The sequence below is a fragment of the Panonychus citri genome, unplaced genomic scaffold, assembly GCF_014898815.1.
Source record: "Panonychus citri isolate SS breed McGregor unplaced genomic scaffold, ASM1489881v1 Contig00109, whole genome shotgun sequence".
Classification (NCBI taxonomy): Eukaryota; Metazoa; Arthropoda; class Arachnida; order Trombidiformes; family Tetranychidae; genus Panonychus; species Panonychus citri.
In genome coordinates, this window is record NW_026515514.1 from 477,611 (window position 1) to 502,673 (window position 25,063).

The window sequence follows — 25,063 nt, forward strand, 5'->3', positions numbered from 1 at the left end:
ACCCATTTTCTTGCAAATTTGAGTATCATTGGTCAATCATCTCTGAGTCTTATAACTTTCATGCCCTCAGGGTTAACATAGATTATTTTACAATCACCTAGGTAACAATTTAGTTATCAAATTGAAAGCTTTTCAAAGCGTTTCTATTAGTTGTTGTTGTTGCCATTTTTTCTCTCTCTCTCTTTCCAATGACAATGATAATGATAATTATCATGGTGATAAGGATGATGTGGATAACCGAGTTGATAATTTAGGTGCTTCCATCATCCGTTTATTTGATCATTATCATTGTATTATTTTCGGCAGATCTCTGAAAAGTGACCTCATCGACCTCCTACCCACCCTGTTGATCTTTATATTGTACATGTCACTTGAATTCTCAAGAAAGAGATTGAATGTTCAAGTTTTCTTTCATTCTCTCTGATTAATCACCACCACCTCCTTTTCCTCCTTCACTTTACCTGGACAAAGATAAAGGTAAAAATGCAATATAATAAAAACTCTCCTAAGGTGTTATACTGAAAAGATGTGACCTCACGTCGGGAGAGAGAGAGAGAGAAGACAAAAACTCACTTCTCTTTTTTTTCTTCTCCTTATCATCTTCATCTTCATCTCTCTCTGTTTGACTTTTACCTTTTATTATTATATTGAACTAATATATTAGGGTGATGTCCAAGCTCCCTGTTGATTAAACTCCACAGGTAACTTTCTTTCAAAGATTTTAGCAAAAATCAAGTTCCACCATCACCATGATCATCATTGCATCTTCATCATCATCTTCATCATCTCCAATCATCTTCATTGCATTTTAATCATATTTTTCAATTTGCATTTTGTTTTCTTTTTCAACAACAACAACAAATCTTTCATATTGTAAACATTTTTTTCTCTATCATTTCATCAATCATCTCATCATCTTCATCGTCTTGATCATCATCTTGAAAGACAATGAATTATCATGTTAATAATGTTATCCAAATTAAACAACAACTTAATTCATCTTTTGTCATCAAGACTAATCCCATTAATCATTTATATTAACTGACCATTGGCACCGGAGATTACACTTGATTTGTTTATGGAAAAACATAATGAAAGGTCAACAACAACAACAACAACAATCAGTAATAGATTAACAACAATTTAAATAACGTAAAAATATTTGCAACAATTTAATTCTTGTATTAATACTTTGATTGTTATCACTAAATCTTAATAATGATGTTTAACTTGTTTAATTGTGATTAATATTCACGATTTAACAGTAAACAAAAGTTACATAAATATAATATTAATCGAATTGATTAACAATAATAATTTATTGAACAATATAAGTGATGAAAATGAATAAATAATAGTAAATATAATCAATCAAATAAATTGTGTTGATTGTTGGTCAATACAATTCACCTTAATCTTGACCAACCACAGAGTAAATTTCCAGGTAAATAAAGGAAATTTATTCATTCAGAATAATCTAAACAATTGATTAACATTCATTAGAATCTGAGAATTAGGTAAAATTGTGAACAATATTAACAGAAAGGAAGAAGATGAAGAAGAAAAATTCAAAGAATGAACCAAAGAAGATTCAAAATAAAAGAAAAGGATGGAGAAGAAGATGATGAAGAAGATGCTAAAATCCAAAGAGGATGAAGAAGATGAGAAAATAATAATAAAGAAGAAGATAAAAGATGAAGATAAGAAGAAGCCTTTTTAAGACTAAAGACCAAACTCCCTCACAATAAATTACCTATCATCTTATCTGATAATCTTGGATACTCTGTAAAACTGTTGAAACGGAAACAGGTTCCAATGAGATGATGATATTTGATGATAGAGTTGATGATAATGATGATGATCAGCACACACCAACATGAGAATGACTCTCCTTTTGTGGAGGAGCCTAACAATACCTTCATCTTACCTGGAGGTCTCCTGACCTCTCTCCCTTTACCTTTAAGTGCCTTGTAAGGTAAATCAAGGAATCATAAAGACCTTTTAAAAAAAGGTAAGTCTTTCAACTAGAGTAGAGAGAAAGCAAAAAAAAAATAGAAATAAAAAAAAAGGTAAAAAATTAGTCTTAACCTCTCCTACTATTACAATCAACTGATCATTTCGTTGATCAGCAATTAAGGATCACTATTAACTTTTATATTATTATTATTATTATTATTATTGGTGTGATTGGATCTGTAAATTGTTGAGGGTTAATTGTGGGAGGAAGTGGACTGATGATTAGAGTCGAGGATCAGGACGATGGACATGATGAGTCCATCGTTTCGGATGGACACAATTAGATAATTACATCGGCGGAACGTGACAATGACATTAAAACCATTAATGATTAGTTACTATTTAACTGTTGAACCGTAATCAGTATCGTAACTATTTCGCTTCAATAGCTTTGACGTTGGTTAATTGTTGATAATAATAATACAATAATGACGTTGACATTAAAAAGTTTCATCAACTTTTAATTAACGTATGGATAGTAAATTTGAGACAAAATTAAAATGATTATATTTTTATTATTATTTGTCGCAAGCTTGTCATTTTTTCACAGAAATGAGATAATTAGCTAATCTGATGAATTAAATTTTTTAAAATTCTCTAAACTCAACAGATGAGTTAGTATTTCAAGTTACCTAACAAACCATCGAAGTAATTTTAATTGCGTGATTTAAGCTTTTCCTTGATTGTTTTGATCAGCTAGTATTTCTAATGTGTACCTTGACTATGAGAGAACATTTTGCAATCAAGTTATACTTTAAAAAGTTCTATTGACCTGAGCTATGATTGATTATCGAACTTTTTTTATGTTTTCGATCGATGCGCCATCTAAATTGCTAAGGATCTCTGGCTATTATTGTTAATCAAAAAACATAATTACTTTTTGTGACTTAATCCCTATTAGACATTGTAAATTTATGCTGAATTATTAACTAAATCATCATAAATTATCACCTGAACAATCAAGAGAAATCAAAACAATTAAATATGTTCACAAATTGAATTTTTATTCGACTATTAGAAGATTTCTCGAGCACTTTTGCACACAATTTAATTACTACGCTTTGATTTATTTTGAAAATTTTTGACCCTAATTGTATTTGTCTTTCTTTTTCCATTTTTAATCAATTCATAGTAATTAGGCTATCTAGTGTTGAAAAAATAATTCATTAAATTAAATTGGTTTGGGAGATATAAAGATTTCAATTTTGTCTCAAATTTACTGTCCATACGTTAAAATCTTATTTTCATGTTTACTCTTAATCATGACGATGATGGTGATGATCAATATCATTTTGATTAAGATTATTTTCTTTCATTGATATAGTATATATATATATAAGTCTAATCTGTTTCTAATTGAACTGATTTGAAACAATTAAGGATGAGAATTGGGTAAACAATGAAGATGATACTGAGGAAAAAAAAATCAACAACTAAAAGGAAACCGGAGGTTAATTGTTTTCATTTGTTTTCTCATTGTCTTGATCACTATATTAAATTGTTACTTTTGTCTGTGATTTTTAATGTTAACAAAACAGCACAATCAACTTACCATGCAATTGATTGTTACCCTTAATTGTTGTTGTTATATTGTCGTAAACATGTTGATTATTATCTCAATCATTTCATTTGATTGTATTGTTAATTCATCAAATCTCATTGAAATCGTTGTGTTCACTCAATCAACAATAATGATAATAATCAAATTTTAAATTCTGTTAACATTATCACAACAATTGATATAATTTTAACCTTTGTTTTCTTACCATTATCACTTATTCAGAGCATTAGATTATCTCAATCTAATCTTTTGATATCTTCTTCATCATCTTACCTGTTCATTTACACGCTCATCTTCAAATGTTACAGTGTAATCATGTTACCACAAAATCTTCCAACCATCATCTTCATCTTCATCATCATCATCTTCATCATCTAGATTATCATCATTTTATCTCTATAAACATTACTATTAAATCTTGTTCATTGGATATCAAGACGATACTAATCAACTACCAATTAGATTAACATTTCAATCTTATCCTTTATATGATAAACGTTCAAGATTTAAACTAAATTAGTTGATCCAGTTAATCATTTAGACTGTTAATATATTGATCAAAATTTCCCAATTTTATCAACTGCACACACACACACAATCAGTTAATCAGTTATCGAGATTGTTAAGTTGTGATCTCATGTCAATAATATTATCATTTTAATATTGTCACGATTTCATCTCGAACAATGGTCAGAACATTATTGAATATTAACCATTAAGTTGACCGAAAGTTAATTCAATTTGGTTAACATGATCTTCCGTTTCCCGTGACATGAACGGCAAGAAACACTCACACACACACACATTCATACAAAGAAAACCCCTTGAAACAAAATATGAATAATAAATTAAGAAACGAATTCATTTAATTATAATCACGAGCTTAATAGTCTTAATTGTTAACATTAAATATAAATAATAACATGTTACCAAAAAGTAATTGTCCAACTAAAAGTTAATCATAATAATAATAAGTTGGAAACAATTTGTATGACAACAACAACAACAATAATCTTACCTGTTGTTACCTGTACAGTTTCAATTATCAATTTAAAGTTTGTAAGGTCCTTAAATTGTTCAACTGATTAACCACTTATCATCAACATCATTATTACTGTATATTAAATTGTTGATGATGGTCAACAATTAACATAATTCTTGTGTGCGTGGTTACGTGCAATTTAACTGATTTCATATTCAATTAAGATGAATAATCATAAATGATTAATGGATCTCGAGTACATTAGATAAACAAAGTTAATTGTTTCTGATTTCAGCTGATTAAAGTTTGTTTTTTTTTGCTGTTGTTTAATAATAATAATAAACCGTTGTAACGTTTTATCAATTGTGTTTAATTCAGTTAATTGTTTCAGATCTTTACCTGAGATATATATTTGATTATGTTTACTCTCAATTTGATTAATGATAAAAATCTCAATCTATTTTCAAAATTGACTCAAATTGTATTAATTATTATTATCATTATTATTATTATTATATATCAATTGAGCAAAATGATTGTTTAATTGTTTAGCAAATTGTGATAATAATAACAGTTGTAATTACACTAAATTAGATCAATTAAAACCTCACCTTGATTTAGATTTAACCACCAACAATGTTTCTTGATAATCTTTTTTGATTATTATCATGATAAATTCAGAAGGGGGGGTCAGTTGATAATAGATTGACCATTTTAAGGAAAAATTGACTGACCCTTTTGTATTTGTTATCATGTTATTTTCAACCCATAGATTGATGATTAGGTTTACATGATGATAACTATTCAAACAATTAAACTTATTCATGAATGATTTTCATCATGATTCTGACCAGAACTTCCCAAGGGAAAGATAATCAACCATATAATCAATTGTTATTAGTAATCAAGGTTGATTATGGTCAAGTTTTTTTTTCTTCTTCTATTAATATTAATATTTCCTCTCAAATCTCAATATCCCAATCTCACCCAGATAGTAATAGCTCATACTGACCAATGGTCATCGATCAGCTCAACGTGTGTGAGTCAGTGAAAATTGATCAGTTTTTTTTTCTGTTTACAACTCGATGAAATTGAATCTGTTGGTTGGAATTGAAAAGTTTCAATGATTCTCAATGAAAAAAAAGAAAACATCAAAACTGTTAACTGATTGTTGACTTTTTGATTGTTTATTTTAAACACACACACACACACACACATACAAATACAAATACATATAGAGAGACATTTGAATTAATTTAAAGGTTGATCCATTTTTATTTGATCTTTTCTTACTGATAATAATTTACATAAAAGATTAAGATTAAGATAGGGTTCCATGGGTTAGAAGCTTTTTTTAATCTCCTTCTGATGTGATATTATACCTTTTTACCTGAATCTTAACTTTTTAATATTTATCGACCATCTTAACACCTCGAACCCACACCTCAAGTTTAAAGTGTACATAAAAAATTACAGGTAAATGTAAATCCATAAGGTCTAATGTTTAAGGAGTAGTTTACCTGTTGGTTTGAGTTTACGATTGACTGTAAATAAAACAATCAAAGGTAAGACCAGTAACAGTGTAAAAGAAGCTGTTGCTGCTGTTGAAGATGATGAGGATGAAAAGCAAGATGAAAGATAGGGTGGAAAGAGAGATGATGATGACCTTAGAAAGATGATATCTCTCTCTCTCTCTCTCTCTCTTCTGGAGTGTTTACTCCCTTAGCACGTCCTATAAACGATTTTATTGAAATAAGTTTGCAAATATTTACATCAATCGCCATTGTCTTGAAATCTCATATCATACAAACAGCTTAGCACCTGAGTGTCATTTTCCAGTAAATTTTACCTTTTTTTTCAATATTATCTATTATCTATTATCTATTATTATTACTCGAATTCCTATTTATATTATTATCATAAAATGTTTTATCCAGATTCAAGTTGAGGTTATTGAAATATTCAAATAGTCACTGCCCATTGAAGCTCAATTGGTCATCATCAACAAGTAGAAAAATAAAATAAAATAAAATAACCTTCAAGTTTCATAGAACAACAAAATTATCAACAAGTAATCATACTAATCAGTGGATCGTTGATGTAGGTAAAAATGTTATCATCCATGAAATTACCGTAATCACTGTTATATTTAACACTAAAACATTGTAAACATAAACTAAATATTATTTCAGTTGATATCTCAATTAAAATGGTTTAATAAATATATCATTTGGTAGGAGATTAAATGATTTCCAATATTATTATTTGAAAAGTTTGGTTACGATTTCAATAGGGAAAATATTTTTACCTCTTTTACCTTTGACTATGCGATTGTCTCCTTGTTCATGTTAAATTGTCTGTCCATAATTCACTTTCATCTGGTTATTATTATTATTGTTACTTTTGGTCACTCAATTGACCCCATGTAAAAGGTTTTCCTTTTGTATCTAATATTAAATGGATCAAGGTCAAACTCTGTATACAAAATATTCAACTTTCTTCCTTCCTCTCTAGTAATGATGCTCATCATAGTGATGGAGATGTTGTTGTTGTTGTTGTTGCTGTTGTCGGTGGTGGTGGTGGTGGTTGAGGTGGACGTGGAGGTGATATTGCTTTTACTATTGATGGTGATGCTGGAGATGAAGATGAAGATGAAGATGGAGACGGAGATGGAGATGGTTATACCTCCCCCACCTCCTCCTCTTTCTCCTTCTCCTCCCTCCGCCCTTCTTGTTCCCTTAACCTATTCCAAGTCCATTTGAAATCTATTAAATCGCTTTGTGGGCAATCACAAAAGGGCTAAAACTTTTCAATAATATATTTCTAAGCGTTTACGCTTATTTCATTCTCATTTAGCCTCTTCTAATACAATTTTGCTCTTTTTTCATCCTCATTCTCATCACCATCATCTCCATAACCACGATCATCATCATCATCATCATAATCAACATCTTCTTCTTCTTCTTCTTCTTCTTCTTCTTCTTCTTCTTCTTCTTCTTCTTCTTGTTTCCCTTGTCATCTATTACTTTCAATTTCATTGTTGTTTAATCCTTTCTCTTCCTCTAGTATCTGTCACAAGAAGAGTAGCCGGAAATCGCCCAGTTCCAGATGACATATATTGTTATTTCTTCCTATTCTATTTCCGATTTTTAAACCTTAAATTTAGTCACAAAATTGACCCAATTATTTATTTATTTCGTTATAATAGTAAATCACTATAGTAGAATAATCATTTCAGTGGTATAAACAACAATCTCCATCGAAAGAAAAAAAAATATCCATTCTGATATCGAAAAACTTGACAAAACTAAATAAATATTATTCAAACAATTGACATTTCTTACACAAAACTAATGATATAGTTTAATGAACTTAATCATAATGAGTGAATTGATTGTTTCAAGTTGTTAGCATGATGAAGATGATACAACCAATGATGATTGTTGATCTTTCATTTTTTTACCATTCGAAAACATTAAGATGATTTAAATAAATTGTAATTGCAATTGAATTGAGAGTAACAATGATTATGATACCAGTATGAAGTTGCCCTTAGGATGATTATCTTCATGATGATTCCGTGCATGATAATGATAATAATGATTCTTAGACTGATTATTAAATAATCTAAGCATGGAAACGAAGGCGGGAATTCCGAAGATTCCCTGAATTTAATTGAAAATTGAGAGATTCAAGTTTCTTGGTGAATGGAAGATGAGAAATAAAAATGAGAAGCAAAAAGTTCATCATCATTAACAACATCATAACAATCAACGTTCATCATAATCATCTGAATGTTTTGTTGATAATCAAAAAGCTGAACTAAAATGATTACAATTTAAATCAATGATTGAGTTGAAAATAATGAACAACAAATTCATTAGTTAAAGTTAATGAGAAACAGGGATAACAATTAATTAACAGGTAACAAAGTTAATATCTTTACTACTACAGTAGTAGACGAAAAACAAAACCTTAAACACAATTAGAAAGTTAATTGACCAACTGATTAATGATTAATTAAAATAATGATAATAATTTTCGTGCCAATGGTGAAGATGATGATTAGCTAAATCGTTGAGACGAAACTAAAATAATTTCAATTTTATCCAATAAACTTCAAGGTTTTCCAGCTATTCTATTAATCAATCATGAAATTTGAAATTCTATTCGATAGTGAGAGAAAATTTAATTGTCTACAATATTAATCAACATAATCAAGAGACATTTTCATCATGATAACAATGAATTATGAATGAACATGAACTTCGGGCGTTTAAATGGTGATTTTAACAGGAACAAAAAAAAATAGAAGAAAAAAACTTGAACAATATTATTAATATTATCGAATTGAATTGTGATTAAAAACCTACAATAATGATTTAAATCAATAACAATTTAAATCCAAACCCAAGTAATTAACAGGTTAAAGTGTCTTAAGTGGTAATAATAATAACAATTTAAGCAGAAATTAAGGAAACACCCGAGAATAAACAAATAAGAGGTTTTTACCTGATGATATTCAATTGAATCTAAATTGATAATCTTAATGTATCCGGTTCAGAGTCTTTAATTATCGTTAATTGTGATTATTTGAATGGTAATTGTCACTAATGATTACCTTTTATTGTCACTTTTGCCTTAATATTCAATATCTATTATTAATATTAATACTTTTCCCATGGATAAATTTAATTGTTTGGGTCACTGTTGATTGTTTAACTAAATGATAATTGAAGCTGGCCAACAATTAACAATTGATTTTGTCTTTGTGACCTGATTTAACCTTAATTATATTTCGTGTTTAACTTTAATTAGTTGTTAAAATTTGATTAAAGCTTTTTTTTTATTGAAACATTGTTATCATTATGATTATCTTATTGACAATTAATTTAATGATAATTAACTGGGTGTTTAAAGGTGATTATCATTAATCTACTAATCATTTTATTGATCAAGTTCATTGAAGATTAACTAATGATTAACTATTTATAAGAAATAACAACAATTAATCATTATGATGGTAATTTTTTCCTAAAGAAATTAATTGATTGATTAAAGACACTTTTTTCCTCGCATTGATTAACTGTCAATTTAATTAGTTTAAATTGTATTCTAAATTGTGTTGATCATCAATATATGATCAATATTATTTTTATTAATGATTTAAATTTGATTTAAAGGTGAAAATTGTGTTGATTGTAATAGTCACGCAAATGTCTCAACGATTTGATTGTGACAATAATCATTTGATTATCACAATTGATTCAGTTAAATTGTAAATCTTTTTTTTTCTCAATGAATTAATAGTAATCACAATTTACACTTTCCAATTGTCATAATCTAAATGCTATCACCTTATCAATATAATCAATTGACTGTAATCAATTGGTATCAACACAATTAAGAAACTTGTTACCTGTAGGCTGTTTAATTATTATCCTTAATCAATTGGGAGAGGTGGTTGAAAATTATCCTCATCATATTTACCACCCACTAAAATTGATTTGTTTACCAGTTAAACCAGTTTAAATTGTTAACAATTTAGGAACAATTTAGCTTTGTTTTGTTTTGTCATCAATCAGAAGCTTATTTAACACATTAAATGGAAGCAAGAAAAGTAAACTATTAATAACTAAAAACATTCATTTTGTTTGAGTAATAAAATTAAAAGAAAACAGAAAAAATTAGTTAACGATAGACAATTTAATTTGATTGTTGCAATAAAGAGTAATAATAATAAAGTGTAATTCGAGCGGGAACAAAAAAAAAGGTCATCTTTGTACTGTGTGTGGTGTAAGGGTCAATTGAGATTGACCATTGGGTTTCTTTTGCTCGAAAACATTTAAAAGCTAAAGTGAAATTGACCAAAATTTAAACGATATGATTAATGGTTTCGTCTTAGTAATTACATCGGGTCGGAGTTTGGCCTGGATCTTGGGTCGTTAACTAGTTCAGAAATGTCTTTATGGTTGTGACTCTCATCCCATTAAATCATCACAGAAATTTAAGTGGCTACAATTGTTTCAATAATTTGTACCAACAATCAACAATTAAACCACCTAGTTAGCGATCAAGTTTTAAGCAGAAAAGGTCACATTAGAAGCGATCAAAATAAATCACATCAGGTCAGTTGTTAAAATTCAAGAGACGAAACTTTCACGGTCAATGTAATAATATTTTTGCTCCTCAAACATTTTCAAACGATAACAATTTATTACTTATTATCAAATATTAATTAGTCTCAATTGTATAATTATCGTCTCATCATTTGGATGAAATTTATAATGTCCATAAGAGTCCAAGTCTATTTACATTTATCTTCCAAGGTCAACGAGTTGACAGTTGATGTCGTTGATAAGATTTGACCACCACTCGAGGTTTAGGTGACCATTGATCATAGAAGTTGATAATTTATTAAATATCTTTTAATGGATGGAAAAATTGAAGCAATTAATCAATTTATCAAATGATTAACTAAATAGTGATTTACTTAAATCATCTTAGGTCAGTCGGTTGTCCGTCCAGTCTTTTAAAAACCATTCCAGTAATGATACTGTTAAACTGACGCTTGACCCTCTACCCTGGTTGACCTAAGACCCTAAAAGTTGAATCTCTATGATTGGAGAGAAAAACATTTCTGGCCTTTTGTAGAGTCCATTTTTTCCGATGATAATGATAATAGAGATGATGAGGATGAAGATGAAAGGGAAGATGAATAAGAAGATGAATCGACCACCCAGAAGAAATAAACCTTATTACCTCAACAATTTTTTTCTTCATCATCATCATCATCCTCTTGGGATGAAATAGCCAATAACGTGAATGAAGAAGCGAAAAAAATAACATGAACATCTTCATCTTCATCTTTTTGATAAGTTTGGAAATTAATCTTAATCTGTAACTTGGCAAGAGAATTAAATTAATTAGGAAAGTTTATCAATTAATTGAATTTACTAATCAATTTTTTACTCAATCAACTTTTGGTAAACTTTTTGGTTGTTAAATTGTTGATTACAAATGATTATCTTATTGATTGTTTTTGTTGTCGTTGTTGTTTACTACTCATTGGTTGTAATTATATTGTTGATTAAGTTATCATTTTAGCGTTTGCAATGTCCATTCATGTCCAGTTGGTGTAATGTTACACCAAATGTTTTTGTTTCGCACTTTAAGCCCTCAGGTTAATTTGCATTTTTTGTTTGTTTTCATGATTATATGTTACTGACTTTTTTTATGGAGACATTGCAATGGTAATGATGATAGTGATGAGAAGATAGAGATGATTAAGAAAGAGAGCCCAGGTAATGAAGAGAGAGAGAGAGAGAGAGAGAGACTATCCCAAACCATAAAAATTAAGATGTTACCGGTCAATTCACTTGAAGAAGAAAGGAGAAGATTAAGATGAAGAAAGGGGCTTGACCGATGAAAATTGGGCAGCAAAAGATGAGGATGATGATGATGATATCCATCGGATAGCAAATGTAAAGATGAAGATGATAAATATAACAGCGAAACTAATTGTTCCTTGTCTACCAAATTTTGCTTCAATGTTACTCCTGATTCTTTATTCATATTTACCTTTCTTATAATCTACTTAAATAATAATAATATGTTCAATTCTGTATCTTTTTTTATATTATATATAAAACTAAGAAAGAACCTTTGACCTTTGAACTAGAGAGACAGAGAGAAAGAAAGAAAGAGAGAGAGAGAGAGAGAAAAGGGAGAGAGTGACCTGACAAAGGTAACACTGGTTAGAGAAGAGAAAAAGTAAAAACTTGAAACTGAAGCCAATTAAAGGAGATGAAGACTAAGATGATGATTATGATGATGAAGATATTTCAGTTTAACCTTAGGGTAAAAAAGATTCACACAGGGTGACTTAAGGTCTTGGAGAATGTATAAAGGTTGGGTCAGTGGGGAAGAATGATGATGGAAGATAAAGATGACCGCTTAAGGTTTTTACTCTAAATTAGGTGTCCAAGTAAGTTCATTAGAGAAAAGAAAATGAAAGAAAGTATTAAGAGAAAGAGAAAAGAAAAAGAAAAAGAAAAAGAAAAAGAAAAAGAAAAAGAAAATGATTGACCATTATAATGTATTGATGATTTTAAGGCAAACTGAGAAATGGTCAAAGGTCTTTGGTCAAGCAGCAAGAGTAACGATGGTCATCAACTGGGTTCGCCGTCACTATGGTCAACTCTCTTTCTTTTTATCCAAGTGAATGTTCAATTGGTCAACACCAAAGAATCATAGTTACCATTAAACATCAATAACATCTTTTCATCTTCAAATGACAGAAGATCAGTTGACTTTTTCGAGCCTTATTAGTGACCCCAAACCATATGGTCAATATCAGTACCGTTGACCAAAGGGTCAATTGAACGAGAAAGTGAATGAGAGAAACATTGGGTCAATAGAAGTAGAAAAGTAGAGAATGGGTCAGCCAGAAAGAGGAAAGAAAAGGAAAAGTGTTGGCGATATTGAAATGGTTCCGTGTGGTCATCATTCATTTTTGTGGTTCTTTGAAAACTCCATTGGTCAGTTATGTCCACTTTCACTTATCTTGAGAGTAACAAAAGGTAACATTCTATTTGCGATTAAAATTTGATTATCATTAACAATCTAAAGAAAATAAAAATACATCTAATGATAATCATGATGATAAGAAGATAATTATGATGATGATGATGATGAAGATAAAGATAAGGAAACAAATCACTTGGGTGCTCACATTAAATGAGCAAAGGTAAAGAAAGAAAAAGGTAAATCTGTTTACAAAAGGAAGGAGAAAGAGAAAAGAAAATGATTGACCATTATAATGTATTGATGATTTTAAGGCAAACTGAGAAATGGTCAAAGGTCTTTGGTCAAGCAGCAAGAGTAACGATGGTCATCAACTGGGTTCGCCGTCACTATGGTCAACTCTCTTTCTTTTTATCCAAGTGAATGTTCAATTGGTCAACACCAAAGAATCATAGTTACCATTAAACATCAATAACATCTTTTCATCTTCAAATGACAGAAGATCAGTTGACTTTTTCGAGCCTTATTAGTGACCCCAAACCATATGGTCAATATCAGTACCGTTGACCAAAGGGTCAATTGAACGAGAAAGTGAATGAGAGAGAAACATTGGGTCAATAGAAGTAGAGAAAAGTAGAGAATGGGTCAGCCAGAAAGAGGGAAAGAAAAAGGGAAAAAGTGTTGGCGATATTGAAATGGTTCCGTGTGGTCATCATTCATTTTTGTGGTTCTTTGAAAACTCCATTGGTCAGTTATGTCCACTTTCACTTATCTTGAGAGTAACAAAAGGTAACATTCTATTTGCGATTAAAATTTGATTATCATTAACAATCTAAAGAAAATAAAAATACATCTAATGATAATCATGATGATAAGAAGATAATTATGATGATGATGATGATGAAGATAAAGATAAGGAAACAATCACTTGGGTGCTCACATTAAATGAGCAAAGGTAAAGAAAGAAAAAGGTAAATCTGTTTACAAAAAGGAAGGAGAAAGAGAGAAAAAAAAGAAAGACAAGAAAGAGAAGATAAATAAAATCCCCTAAGGATATAATCTTCTTCATCATCCACATCTTCATCTTCATATTCATCATCATCTCCTAATTACACCTCATCTTTTACTTTTATCTGTAATAATAACTTATTTTTCTCAATGTTGTCTATTATTAAGGTAAAAGTAAAACATCTTCAGGTCACTAAATCCTAAGATGAGAGAGAGAGAGAGAGAGAGAGAGAGAGAGAGAGAGAGAGAGAGAGAGAGAGAGAGAGAGAGAGAGAGAGAGAAGATGAAGATAAGAATGATGATGAAGAGCAAAGCCAAGGTCGTATCATTATTATTCGACTCAATGAGAGGTCTTCATCTTTATCATCATCATCATTTTCAACATCTTATTCATCTTCTTGTTCATCATCATCTCTGATTCTCACTCACCTTGACGTAGGTCAATTGTAACTATGAAAATTGTTGGGCGATTTTGAGTTGATAGTTAATTCCTCTCATGGTGGTATCCAGAATAATCATAATGGTTACAGGGTGGTTCTATGATGGCTCTATGATCATCATCATCATCATCTTCTTCTTCTTCTTCATAATCATCATCATTATCATCTCTCAATGATGCTGATGTCTCTATTAGTGAATCATTTCACCTGCTTCCCTCAGGGCAAAAGTCTTCTATCTATTTCTCTTCTTTTCTCACCCTCAATCGCTTTCTCTTCTTTTCTACCTCAGGCTTTATCATCATCATCATCATCTTCTTCTTCTTCTTCTTCTTGCCCCTACCCAAAGGAACCTTTTCTTTGGGTCATGGTTTACCTTTAATTTGGGCGAGATGAAGAAGAGCCTCTTCTAATAGTAGCTACTTTCTTCTTGTTTATCTTCTCTCTCTCTCTCTCTTTCTCTCTCCTCATCATCATCATCTTTAACCACTACCTTGAGAAGATATAATTTTACATTGGTTGATGTTCAAAATAAATTATACAAAATTGAGATGTCAATGGTTAACAATTTAATTAAGACATTTTGTTATCTTATTTATTGACCATTTCGATATCTCAATTAACATGAAAATTCATTGATAAAACTTTTTCTTAATTTTCAATTGTTGAGAATTTTTCTCTTTCCTCTTTCTCTCTCTCCAATCAGTTGATTCAATGATTCAATTTTCCTTACAATTGAATAATTAGTTTAATTGTTAGATTAGTTGATTTATGGTTCGTAAAATAATCAACAGGTTGAGACAATTAGAAGAAAGAAAAAAAAATAAATGGAGAAAAAGTAATTGAATAAACATTAAGTCAATGAACAATCAACTGATTGTTTCCAATTGAATATTAATTGAGTTGAGAAAAATTTTTCTTCATTCCCAAGAGACTCTCAAGGTTATCAAGGTGTTTCAATCCTTTTTTTACATCTCGAAATTGAGTTCAAAGAGAAAGAGAAATGATGATAAAGATGATGATGGTGATGATGGTGATGAAGAAGAAGAAAAAAATGAGGATGATCTGGAAGAAAGAGAGAAAAAGAAAGAGAGATAAGAAAATTAGAAAGAGAAGAGAGAAAAAAAACTCTAATAAAGATGAAGAAAAAAGTGGATAATAAAGCAACAAGAAGTTCGGACCACCCTAAATGGCCGGCGGAGGCACCCTAACCCTCGCCTTCTCTTCATCTTCTTCTTATGCCACCCACAGACAGACAATCTTTATTATCCTCTCTCCATCTTCTTCTTCATCATCTTCTCTCTCTCTCTCAATCTCTATCATCTTCTTCTTCTTCATCTTCATCTTCTTGTTGTTGTTTATAGGAGATGAAGGAAAAGGTTGATATAGAGATAACGTGAAGAAAAGGTGAAGAAAAGAAAGAGAAGATAAAGGAAATAGAAGGAAAGAGAGATGAGAGAGAGAGAGAGAGAGAGAGAGAGAGAGAGAGATGATGATGATGATAAGGAAGATGATAAGCGCCACCAGCCGATTCAGGGAATAAGCAAGAAGTGGTTTTAGTTTCTCTCTTGACGTTCATCTAAACGCTTATTTCATTTTTCCTCCGTTCTCATAATTTTGTTTGGTTTTTTATTCTTTCCAATTGATATTCTAGTTCTCGGATTATCATCATGGATAAAACTGATTAATTGAACAATTAATCTCTTGTTGTTAATTATCTTGTTGTTACTATTTTGTTTTCGATACAATTTATTTTCTCTCTCTCTCTCTCTCTCTCTCTCTTAATATTTTCTGTTGTTAACTTTTTTTTTCTCCCGAAATCTTATCATCATCATGTCTCTTACATCAGAACAAATTAATTCAACTTTGATGCCTTTTCGTTGTGAATATTGTCAACGGACATTTAAACACAAACGAAGTCGTGATCGTCATATTAAAATTCATACAGGTAAGTTGATTGTTATAATCCGATTAAGCGATTCAATTGATTGTTGATTGTCTCTCTATTTTTTTGTCTTGAATTGTCCAACAAAATTCTAGGTGATCGTCGATATAAATGTAATAATTGTGATTCCGCTTTCTCTCGAAGTGATCATCTTAAAATTCACATGAAAACTCATGATCACATGAAACCTCACCAATGTACAACTTGTAATCGAGGCTATTCAACGGCCGCCGCTTTAACTTCCCACAAACAGAATTGTAAACGATTACAAAATGGATTAACAGTTAACGGATCAACAAGGATTAGACCAATTCTAACACCATCAAGTATTATGTCAACAGAATCAACTAATTTAGATATGAAAAAACCTTTAATTGGGATGAACAACAATCACAATCTATTAAACGAGAAAACTATCCACCGATCATTAAAATCACCATCAACAACAATTGACCAACGAGTCGATACATTTAAAAAGAGCCTCGAACATCAAAAACTAAAGACAAAGGTAATTCACTTATTTACTTTGTAAGACAATAAAACAAAACATAAATGACCTTTAAAACTGACCAACAGGTAAATTAGAGATTAAAGTTTATCTGTTAATCGGTTTAACATTAATCCTCCTAATCTATTAATACAAGAAACAACAAAAATCTATCAAATAGCAAATCAAATACAAGAATATTAATACATTTTAACTCTCGATATTTTATCAAGAATTTACATATTTACTCAATGTATCGTTTTCTATTTACAGATAACTGACCAGGTCAATGGAAGGTCAGATAATTTTGATACAAAAAGTTTAATTAATCAACAACAACAACAACAAGTTACTTGTGGTCTTTGTGGTAATAAATGTGCATCACTTGATATTCATATTCGTGAATCTCATTTGCATCAATTACTATTCGCTGGGCTATTACAGAACTCAATCTATTCAGCTTCGGCATTTGCTAATTGGCAACAATTAACAACACTACCACCCCCACCACCGAACCCTGGGCTTGTCGCTGCGGCTGCAGCAGCAGCAGCGGCGGTTGCTGCCTCATCATCATCATCTTCCTCTTCCTCAACATCCTCATCACCCACCATTCGTAATAATAATGGTTCCAAGTGTAAGGATGATAAGCAAACTCTTAATTTGTCCAATGGAAAATGTAAATCACCATCTCCCCAAGGAGGTTCACCTAAACGTCCCAAGTTGATGTCACCATTGATGAACCTTTCACCCTCCTCATCTTCATCATCTTCATCTCCTCATCATCATCAGCAACATCCAACATCTACTTCAACAAATGGACCTTTAATGATCAACACATCAGCATCTTCATCTCCATCATTTAATTCAACAAATCTTCCGTTCTTTTGTAATCAATGTTCACCTTCATCATCTTTCCCTGATTTTGAATCATTTCGAGTTCATTTAAAGTCTCATTTGGCTGCTGGTCTAATTCATTCATCTGGTTCACTTGTTACTTCTCATCCTCATCCACCTACTCTTCCACCTTTACCATTACCCTTACCACCACCTCAACATCATCATCAACACCATCACCATCATGGTAATTCACCTATTGAAAGATCATCATCAACATCTTCCTCATCATCTTCATCTACTTTACCTTGTCCTTATTGTGAATCAATAATTACAAGTGAATCACTTGAATCTCATATAATCAATTCACATTTAGGATCAATGGTTTCATCGTTTTCCTGTGAATCTTGTAAAAAGATATTCACCAAATCAGATGATCTAACCAAACACCTAATCGATTATCATTCCCATCACTTGTACCAATGTTCAATTTGTCGTGAAATGTTTGACACTGACGTTTCCTTGCAAGTCCATTTCCAAGTGAAACACTCGAACCAGTGCAAAGTATTCAAATGCTCAATTTGTAATCAACTTTGGTCCAATCAAGAAGATTTCAAAGTCCATCTTAAAGTGTCGCACTTTTCACCAAATACTAATGGTAATCTAGTCTCATCGCCGTATCATTCCCACTCTCACTCTCACTCTCACACTCATTCTCACCCTCATTCTCATTCTCATAATCACCACACTCGCACCCTAATCAACATCACCATCTAAACCACAACCACAACCTTAACCATAATCACTATTCAAGTGCCTTCAATAACCTTAATCATCATTTGCCCTCTTCGTTAGTTTCCTCCACCAGTAATCTTGTTAATCCTTTCTCAATGTTTACTCCTAAATGTCAATATTTTAAATGTTCATATTGTCCTGATGAATTTCACATTGAGTATCTTCTTGAGAAACACATTCAAACAGTTCACCTCGAACCTCAATAACAATAACACGAAAATTAATCACAAGGATAAAAGTGTATCACAACCAATGAGAATGATAATCATAATGATACAAGTTCGAGATCACCAAGTCCAAAAAGGAATCAATTATCTCCCGTTATCTCTGAACAATTAACGGTAAATTGTAAACCATCGAAAACATTAAAACGGAAATCAAGTGAAATCGATATTGATATTGAGACAACTAATGATGATTCCAATCATAATGATGATCAGGAAGATGATGAAGATACTGATGAGATCTCTGTGAATATCAGTAACGATCAAGGTGATTGTGATGATAACTCAAGTCAAAGGGAAAGTCCAACGACAACAATATCTTAAATTAACTAATCTTAATTGTAATAAAATTGTAATCAACAAAATCTTATCCTAAATAATAATATATATAAATTAAACATTTCATGTTCAATTAAATTGTCTCCAAGTCCAATATCACAAATGAATGATAAACAATCAGAAAGATTGTCAACAAACGAGAAATTAATAGTTACGATAAATTGTTACGATAATTAAAAATGAAATTAGATTAATATTAATACCATAACAATGAAAATAAACAAATTATCGGATTAACGACAAAAATGAGGCCACTTTTTGTTTGGGATAAAATCAACACTCTACTTGATGGTCAGTGATGATTTCGGACATGCAATGTTTTTTTTAGTAACAGTAACAGTGGTCAACATTGTGATGGTCATTAAAACGATGAAATAATTTCAAGTCAGAACTTTTTTAATCACTATCAAAGTCGTTATCATAATAATGATAATAATAATAATAGTAATAATCATCTTCCGTCTTCACCAACCATTGTAACTTTCATTCATTAATTGAATCAAGACTTGAAAGTTAAATGGTTTCACCTAGAAAATGAAAAAAAAAATGAATGAATCAAGTTAATAATAATGACCATCGTACTTGTGGTCATCTCATCTGATAAAAGTTAATTAATGGTTTTTAATTCACCATCTTAACAATCTAATTTTGTATTCATATTTGATGGTAGGGTAACACGCGTTTCTCCTTGATTAGTGTCTCTATTTAATCATCATCATCAGGATTAGAGGGAGAGAGAGAGAAACAAAATTAAATATATTTAATATATTCTGAGCTGAGTTAATTGTTAACAACAACAAAAGTGCGTGTTTCCAAAACTATATCATGATGATAATGATGATCAAGATGAAGATGAAGATGAAGATACAGTATATCTAGTTGGAAACACGCATTGGTATTAATTTGGATTGTGTGACCGAGCAACAAGAAGATGAGACCAAGTCCGTGATGGACAATTTACCACCACCACCACCACCACCACCATCACCGCGAATTAAAATTAATTTAAATTAACTCTCCAAAATGATGAATTCAATTAACTTGACAACAAACATTAATTCATTCACAGCATCTCTTCATTCATGTTACGCCATTTCTATTACGAAAAAAAATTTTTTTTCTCACTTAACTTTTTCTTTCTTCTTAATATTATTTTCATCTCTTCTTTCCTTTTTTGCCCTCAGGCAATCATCTTATATATTTATAATATATAAGATAATGAAAACCATGTTCTTGTGGGCTAGACAGTCACCAATCATGATAATCATGTTAACTGTCATGATTATTATTATGGTACGTGCAACAAGGTGAGTCGATATGAACGCTTCTCAATTATATGAAAAGGGTTCGCGATTATATGTTAATAATAATAACGGAAGCTTGAGGTCAAAAGGGACGAGTTGACATACGAGGAAATTATTTTAATCATGATTATCATTAAATTAACATACAAAATATGAATGGACCCGTGAGCCGTTAATTTGTTTGGTGTGGGGTCTTTGAATGGTGCCAACGTTACAATCTTAATCACTTACAGAAAACAAGTTACAATTTAATTGACACCAAGCTTTGGTTAACAGTTTTTTGTCAGTATTTTAATTAGTTACAATCATTGAGAGATGATAATTAATAAGGTTTAGATTGTTGTTGTTGTTAGGAAAAGGAAATGAAGGAATTAACTATTATGCCAAGGTAATTAAATGTAATTTAAGTTTGGGTGTCATTGGTGAAATTAGTGTTACTTTAATCTTTGTAGATTCGTAACAATTTAATTGTTATTAATGAGAAATAAAAAACTTTTTTTCCCTATGAAAGTGTTTTAAAAGTTTTCACTCGTTCTGATGCTCAGTTCTCATGCAATTGGATATAATTAACTTTAGATTTTTCTTGTTTATATATTAATGATATTCATTGGTGCATGATTAATGAATTAGTTTCATTGTTGATATTTAATCAGAAAAAGTTATTGGCTTGATTTGTTTTAATTTCAATAATTAGGTAATAGTAATTAAAAGTTTCACTCATTGTAATTAATGAAGTGTTGTGGGTATTTTAATAAAAGCTAATGAACAATAAGAGTAATTAAATGTATATTGATTTGTGTTAATTTAATAGTTAATAGAATTAATTTCAATAGTTATTATTATTCGTGTCATATAATAACAATTAGTTAATTTGTTTCATTTAAGCTTTTGATGAAATTAATTTACTCGATGATAAATTGATGGAAAAGGCTGAAAATTAGTTTCTCATTCTTTGGTAAATTGTTAAATTATTAATCACTCTTGAAAATTTAATGCTATCATGTCTAGTTAATTGTGCTAATTTTTTAGTGTAAATGTATTAATTTAATCAAAATTTTGTTAAACAAAATTTGTTTACGAAAATTTGACATTTGAAAATCGCGCCTTCGAAATTAACGAGATAAAATTTACTGACATTTACTGCCACCTGTTGGTGGATAATTAGAGCAGATGAACTTTTTTTCAATCTGATAAACAATCAAATCAAATTTCAATTTAATTGTTGATGCGTTAATTATGAATCGTAATTTACAACTTTCTATTAACATGATGCTAGTATTTCTCAAGGTATGTGCACATCGTGATCTATTGATGTTGTTATCTAATATCGGGGATACCTCCTTTATTTTGATTGTTTTACCAGATTTCAAATGACAAAGCCTAATGTTAATTGTTGATTATTTTTGTAGGATGAAGGAGATGACAATTTACTTGGAAAAATGAATTAATACTCTGTGCGATATGGTTTCAAACGATTGGTTTGGTGAATTGGTGGTGCAAGAGCAATTTGTTTTCATTTATTCGTATCAATCTAATGTCAAGTTGATCATCTTTGATTAACTTTTCATATTCACTGTGGCAAAAATGTGTACGTCCAAAGGAAATGAAAACAACAATTCCAAGAAAATGGAGATATTTATAGATTATTCATCGGTGCAACGGTAGCTACTTCAATCGATGATTAACAATCATTACGAACCTCAATTATCTCTGAAAAATTGATATGATATTTAATTATCTTGATCAATTTAGCTACGTTCGTTTGAACCTGATTGATTAATGATCTTAACTCATGGAATTGTATGAATGAAGGTTCACTCATTTGTTGACTCGAATTTTCCTGAAAATCTTGGCCATTTCTTATTCTTACCGAGAGATTTTTATCATCAAACCAAAGAAAATCAATGCAAACTTTTGATTGCATTCAGTTTGTGAATCCGCAATCGAATTCACGTTAATTTTCTGAGCCAAGTCGACTTCGAAGATGAAAAATTCTCACGAGATTGCGGCGAATTTGTCCCCAATTGTACAGAATTTGCGCTTCTCTCAAATTTCTTTCTTTTCTTTCTTACCTCTCTCTCTTTCTTCAATTTTATCTCTTTTTATTTTCTCTCTCTTTCTGTCTCTGTCTCTCTTTCACTTTCTTGGAGATTCCTCGTGCCAATCGCATCATGCACGCGCTTAGATGTTACTGTTTTGTGTTATGATTAGTTAATGTCCATTTTTATTGGTTTATAAATGAAAAGTAATCAAAATGTAAATCTCATTATCAACATAAAGCTACAATTAAAGTACAAGTTAACCGAATGCAATTAGTGTGATGAAACTGATTCAATGGTAAAATCCATTTTATTAGACGTAACTGAGCCACGAAGATATTATATTGAGAAGGTGATGATTAGAACTTTCTGTTAACTTTAAGATTTTCATTTTTCGTCTCGAATCACCAACTAGAAATTGATTGTGGAAGGAATTGATTTGTTTCTTCAAATTATTTCAGTTCCATTTGTTGGATTTTCTTGTTTGCACTTATTAATCTTTCTCTCTTTCTCTCTATTAATTTTAGTCGATAGAATTCAAATTGGGACAAGATTGTTCTTCCTGTTCTTCCTGTTCATTTTTCCAGCCAAGACTGAGGAGTCGCTTTAATACTGAACTGTCGAAGTGTAGAGTCCAATGTCGAAGCATTTCCAGAGGCATAAGCAGTAAAGGCATTGTGGAATAGAATTAGTTGCTTGTGCATCACTTTCGCCTTATTTTCGTCCAAGAATTTAAGCTTAATGATAACATCTTGTCGTAGTCTTTCATATTTAGCTCGAGCAGCGATTAGATTCTCGGTGCTGGCTGCAGCCGCAGCTTGAGCTGGTAGCAAGTTTGCCACGCTATTACGTTCAGCATCATACTCTAATCTTGCTTGTTCAAATTGTCTTATCGTAACTATGGTATCGTCAATGGTTTTATTGACTAAAGTTGATAAATTGGAGCAGAAAAATCGAAGAGCCAAAATCAATTTTTCACCATTTTTGGAAACCAAACGTAACATTTCAGCATTTTGTCGGAAATCAGCTGAAAGATTTAAACTGCTCGGTGAATTATTAACATCTTCTCCATTTCCATCACCACCTCCAACTGAACTTCCACCGCCACTTACATTTGATGTAACACTCGATGACGATGAAGATATTTTAGTGTCTACTTTCGGCTCTTTTAATGAGAGATCACTAAGCGATTCATAAAGTAGAATCTGTTGTTGGACTAGAGATGAATACATCGATGACATATCTCGAGCGATCCTCAAGATGTGGGAATATTTTTTCTGGGTCTCTCTTAATTTATCAATTTCACTTTCTAATCCAGTATCAATTGTCCGTTGAACTTTTCCTAATTTCTCATTAACCAATTGTTTAGTACATTTAAATGTTGTTATCGACCATTCCTTGATTGCTTCTGAAAATGAGAAAAGGTAAAAATCAAACCATTAGAAACATTAAACTTTACTTAATTTAGGTGTTGCCACTTAAATGGTATCTTATAGGAAGGTGTAAACAAAGAAACATTTCCAAGTGACAATCAATACAATTTATCAATATAGTGATATGAATAGAAGGGTTGAAATGAACACAATTAATTGGATAGAAAATGGTTAATGTGTAAAATGAATGAAAATCCGGAGAAATATAATAAGAAACTATAAATGATTTTGTCAATAGGAAACTTGGGTTATCCTTATTACCTATTGGTGTACTTTTGGGTGTTGATCCAAGTGGATAATTGGATGAAATTGATGGATTAGTTTCACTGTCAATGCCATTTTTAGTTGAATAAGATGAGGTTGTTGAAGGTAAACCAGGAGGGCCAAAGGGCGAGGACACAGGTAATGTCGCTGGACGAGAGGAAATGTTATTATCTTTGCTGGTGACAACAACATCGGTTGCATTGTTTGTCTCTTCAATTGAGATCTCGGTCATTTCGGGACTTGAAGGGATGGAATAGTGAAGTGGATTAACTGTACCAAAATTGGATGACATTTCCAACAATTTAAATCTATTAGAAATAAAAGAAGATTATGAAAACAAAAAGAGACAAACAAATGACCAAATTAAAAGCGTCCAAATGTCAAAATGGTTTGTTGTTATTTCTGCTTGAATCATAATCCACACACATGCTTGGTTGATTTTCCTTCATCATTTCAATGGATCGGTAGAAAGTGAGGGATCTTTAAATTGTATCGAATTAAGAATTAAATTGTTGTCTTTTTCATTCATTTTTCGTAATTTTGTCCAATGTCCATTGAGCAATTTATTCGTGGCGTGATCAATATGATTCCCGTCCATGGGGTGAGAAGACAATTGGAAATTTTGTCATTCGATCCAAATTCAAACGGTTCATTTGAAGTATTTTAATCAATTGGTGTTTTTTTTTAGGTTAATTTATTTACTCGAATTAATTTAATTTTAAGTTTATTATATTTGATTGATTTTCTTTAATCAGTGTCATATATATATGAATTAAGGTCCAAATATGAAAAAAGTTACTCAAAAGTGAATAGAGATATTTAGTAAATTGTTATTGTAAGTAGTTACTACTGTTATTTGGTGATTAATT

At 30.7% G+C, this 25,063-nt stretch overlaps 2 protein-coding genes and 1 long non-coding RNA gene across 3 annotated transcripts; 2 read left to right on the forward strand and 1 right to left on the reverse strand.

Annotated features, from left to right (window-relative positions):
* Positions 1 to 16,290: 16,290 nt before the first annotated feature.
* LOC128389684 (zinc finger protein 423 homolog) lies at positions 16,291 to 18,776 on the forward strand. The gene is made up of 3 exons (XM_053349308.1): positions 16,291 to 16,478; positions 16,571 to 16,983; positions 17,236 to 18,776. Exons 1-3 carry the CDS (start codon positions 16,364 to 16,366, stop codon positions 18,571 to 18,573), a joined length of 1,866 nt encoding a protein of 621 aa, XP_053205283.1. The 5' UTR covers positions 16,291 to 16,363; the 3' UTR covers positions 18,574 to 18,776.
* Positions 18,777 to 21,622: 2,846 nt separating this feature from the next.
* Positions 21,623 to 22,570, forward strand: LOC128389687 (uncharacterized). The gene is made up of 2 exons (XR_008325484.1): positions 21,623 to 21,745; positions 21,868 to 22,570. It is a non-coding gene; the product is annotated as an uncharacterized LOC128389687 (long non-coding RNA).
* Positions 22,571 to 22,788: 218 nt separating this feature from the next.
* LOC128389686 (arfaptin-2-like) lies at positions 22,789 to 24,609 on the reverse strand. Its single transcript, XM_053349310.1, has 2 exons — positions 24,192 to 24,609; positions 22,789 to 23,905 (listed from the first exon to the last, which is right to left on the reverse strand). The coding sequence occupies exons 1-2, from the start codon at positions 24,484 to 24,486 to the stop codon at positions 23,073 to 23,075; spliced, it is 1,128 nt and encodes a 375-aa protein (XP_053205285.1). The 5' UTR covers positions 24,487 to 24,609; the 3' UTR covers positions 22,789 to 23,072.
* Positions 24,610 to 25,063: the final 454 nt, after the last annotated feature.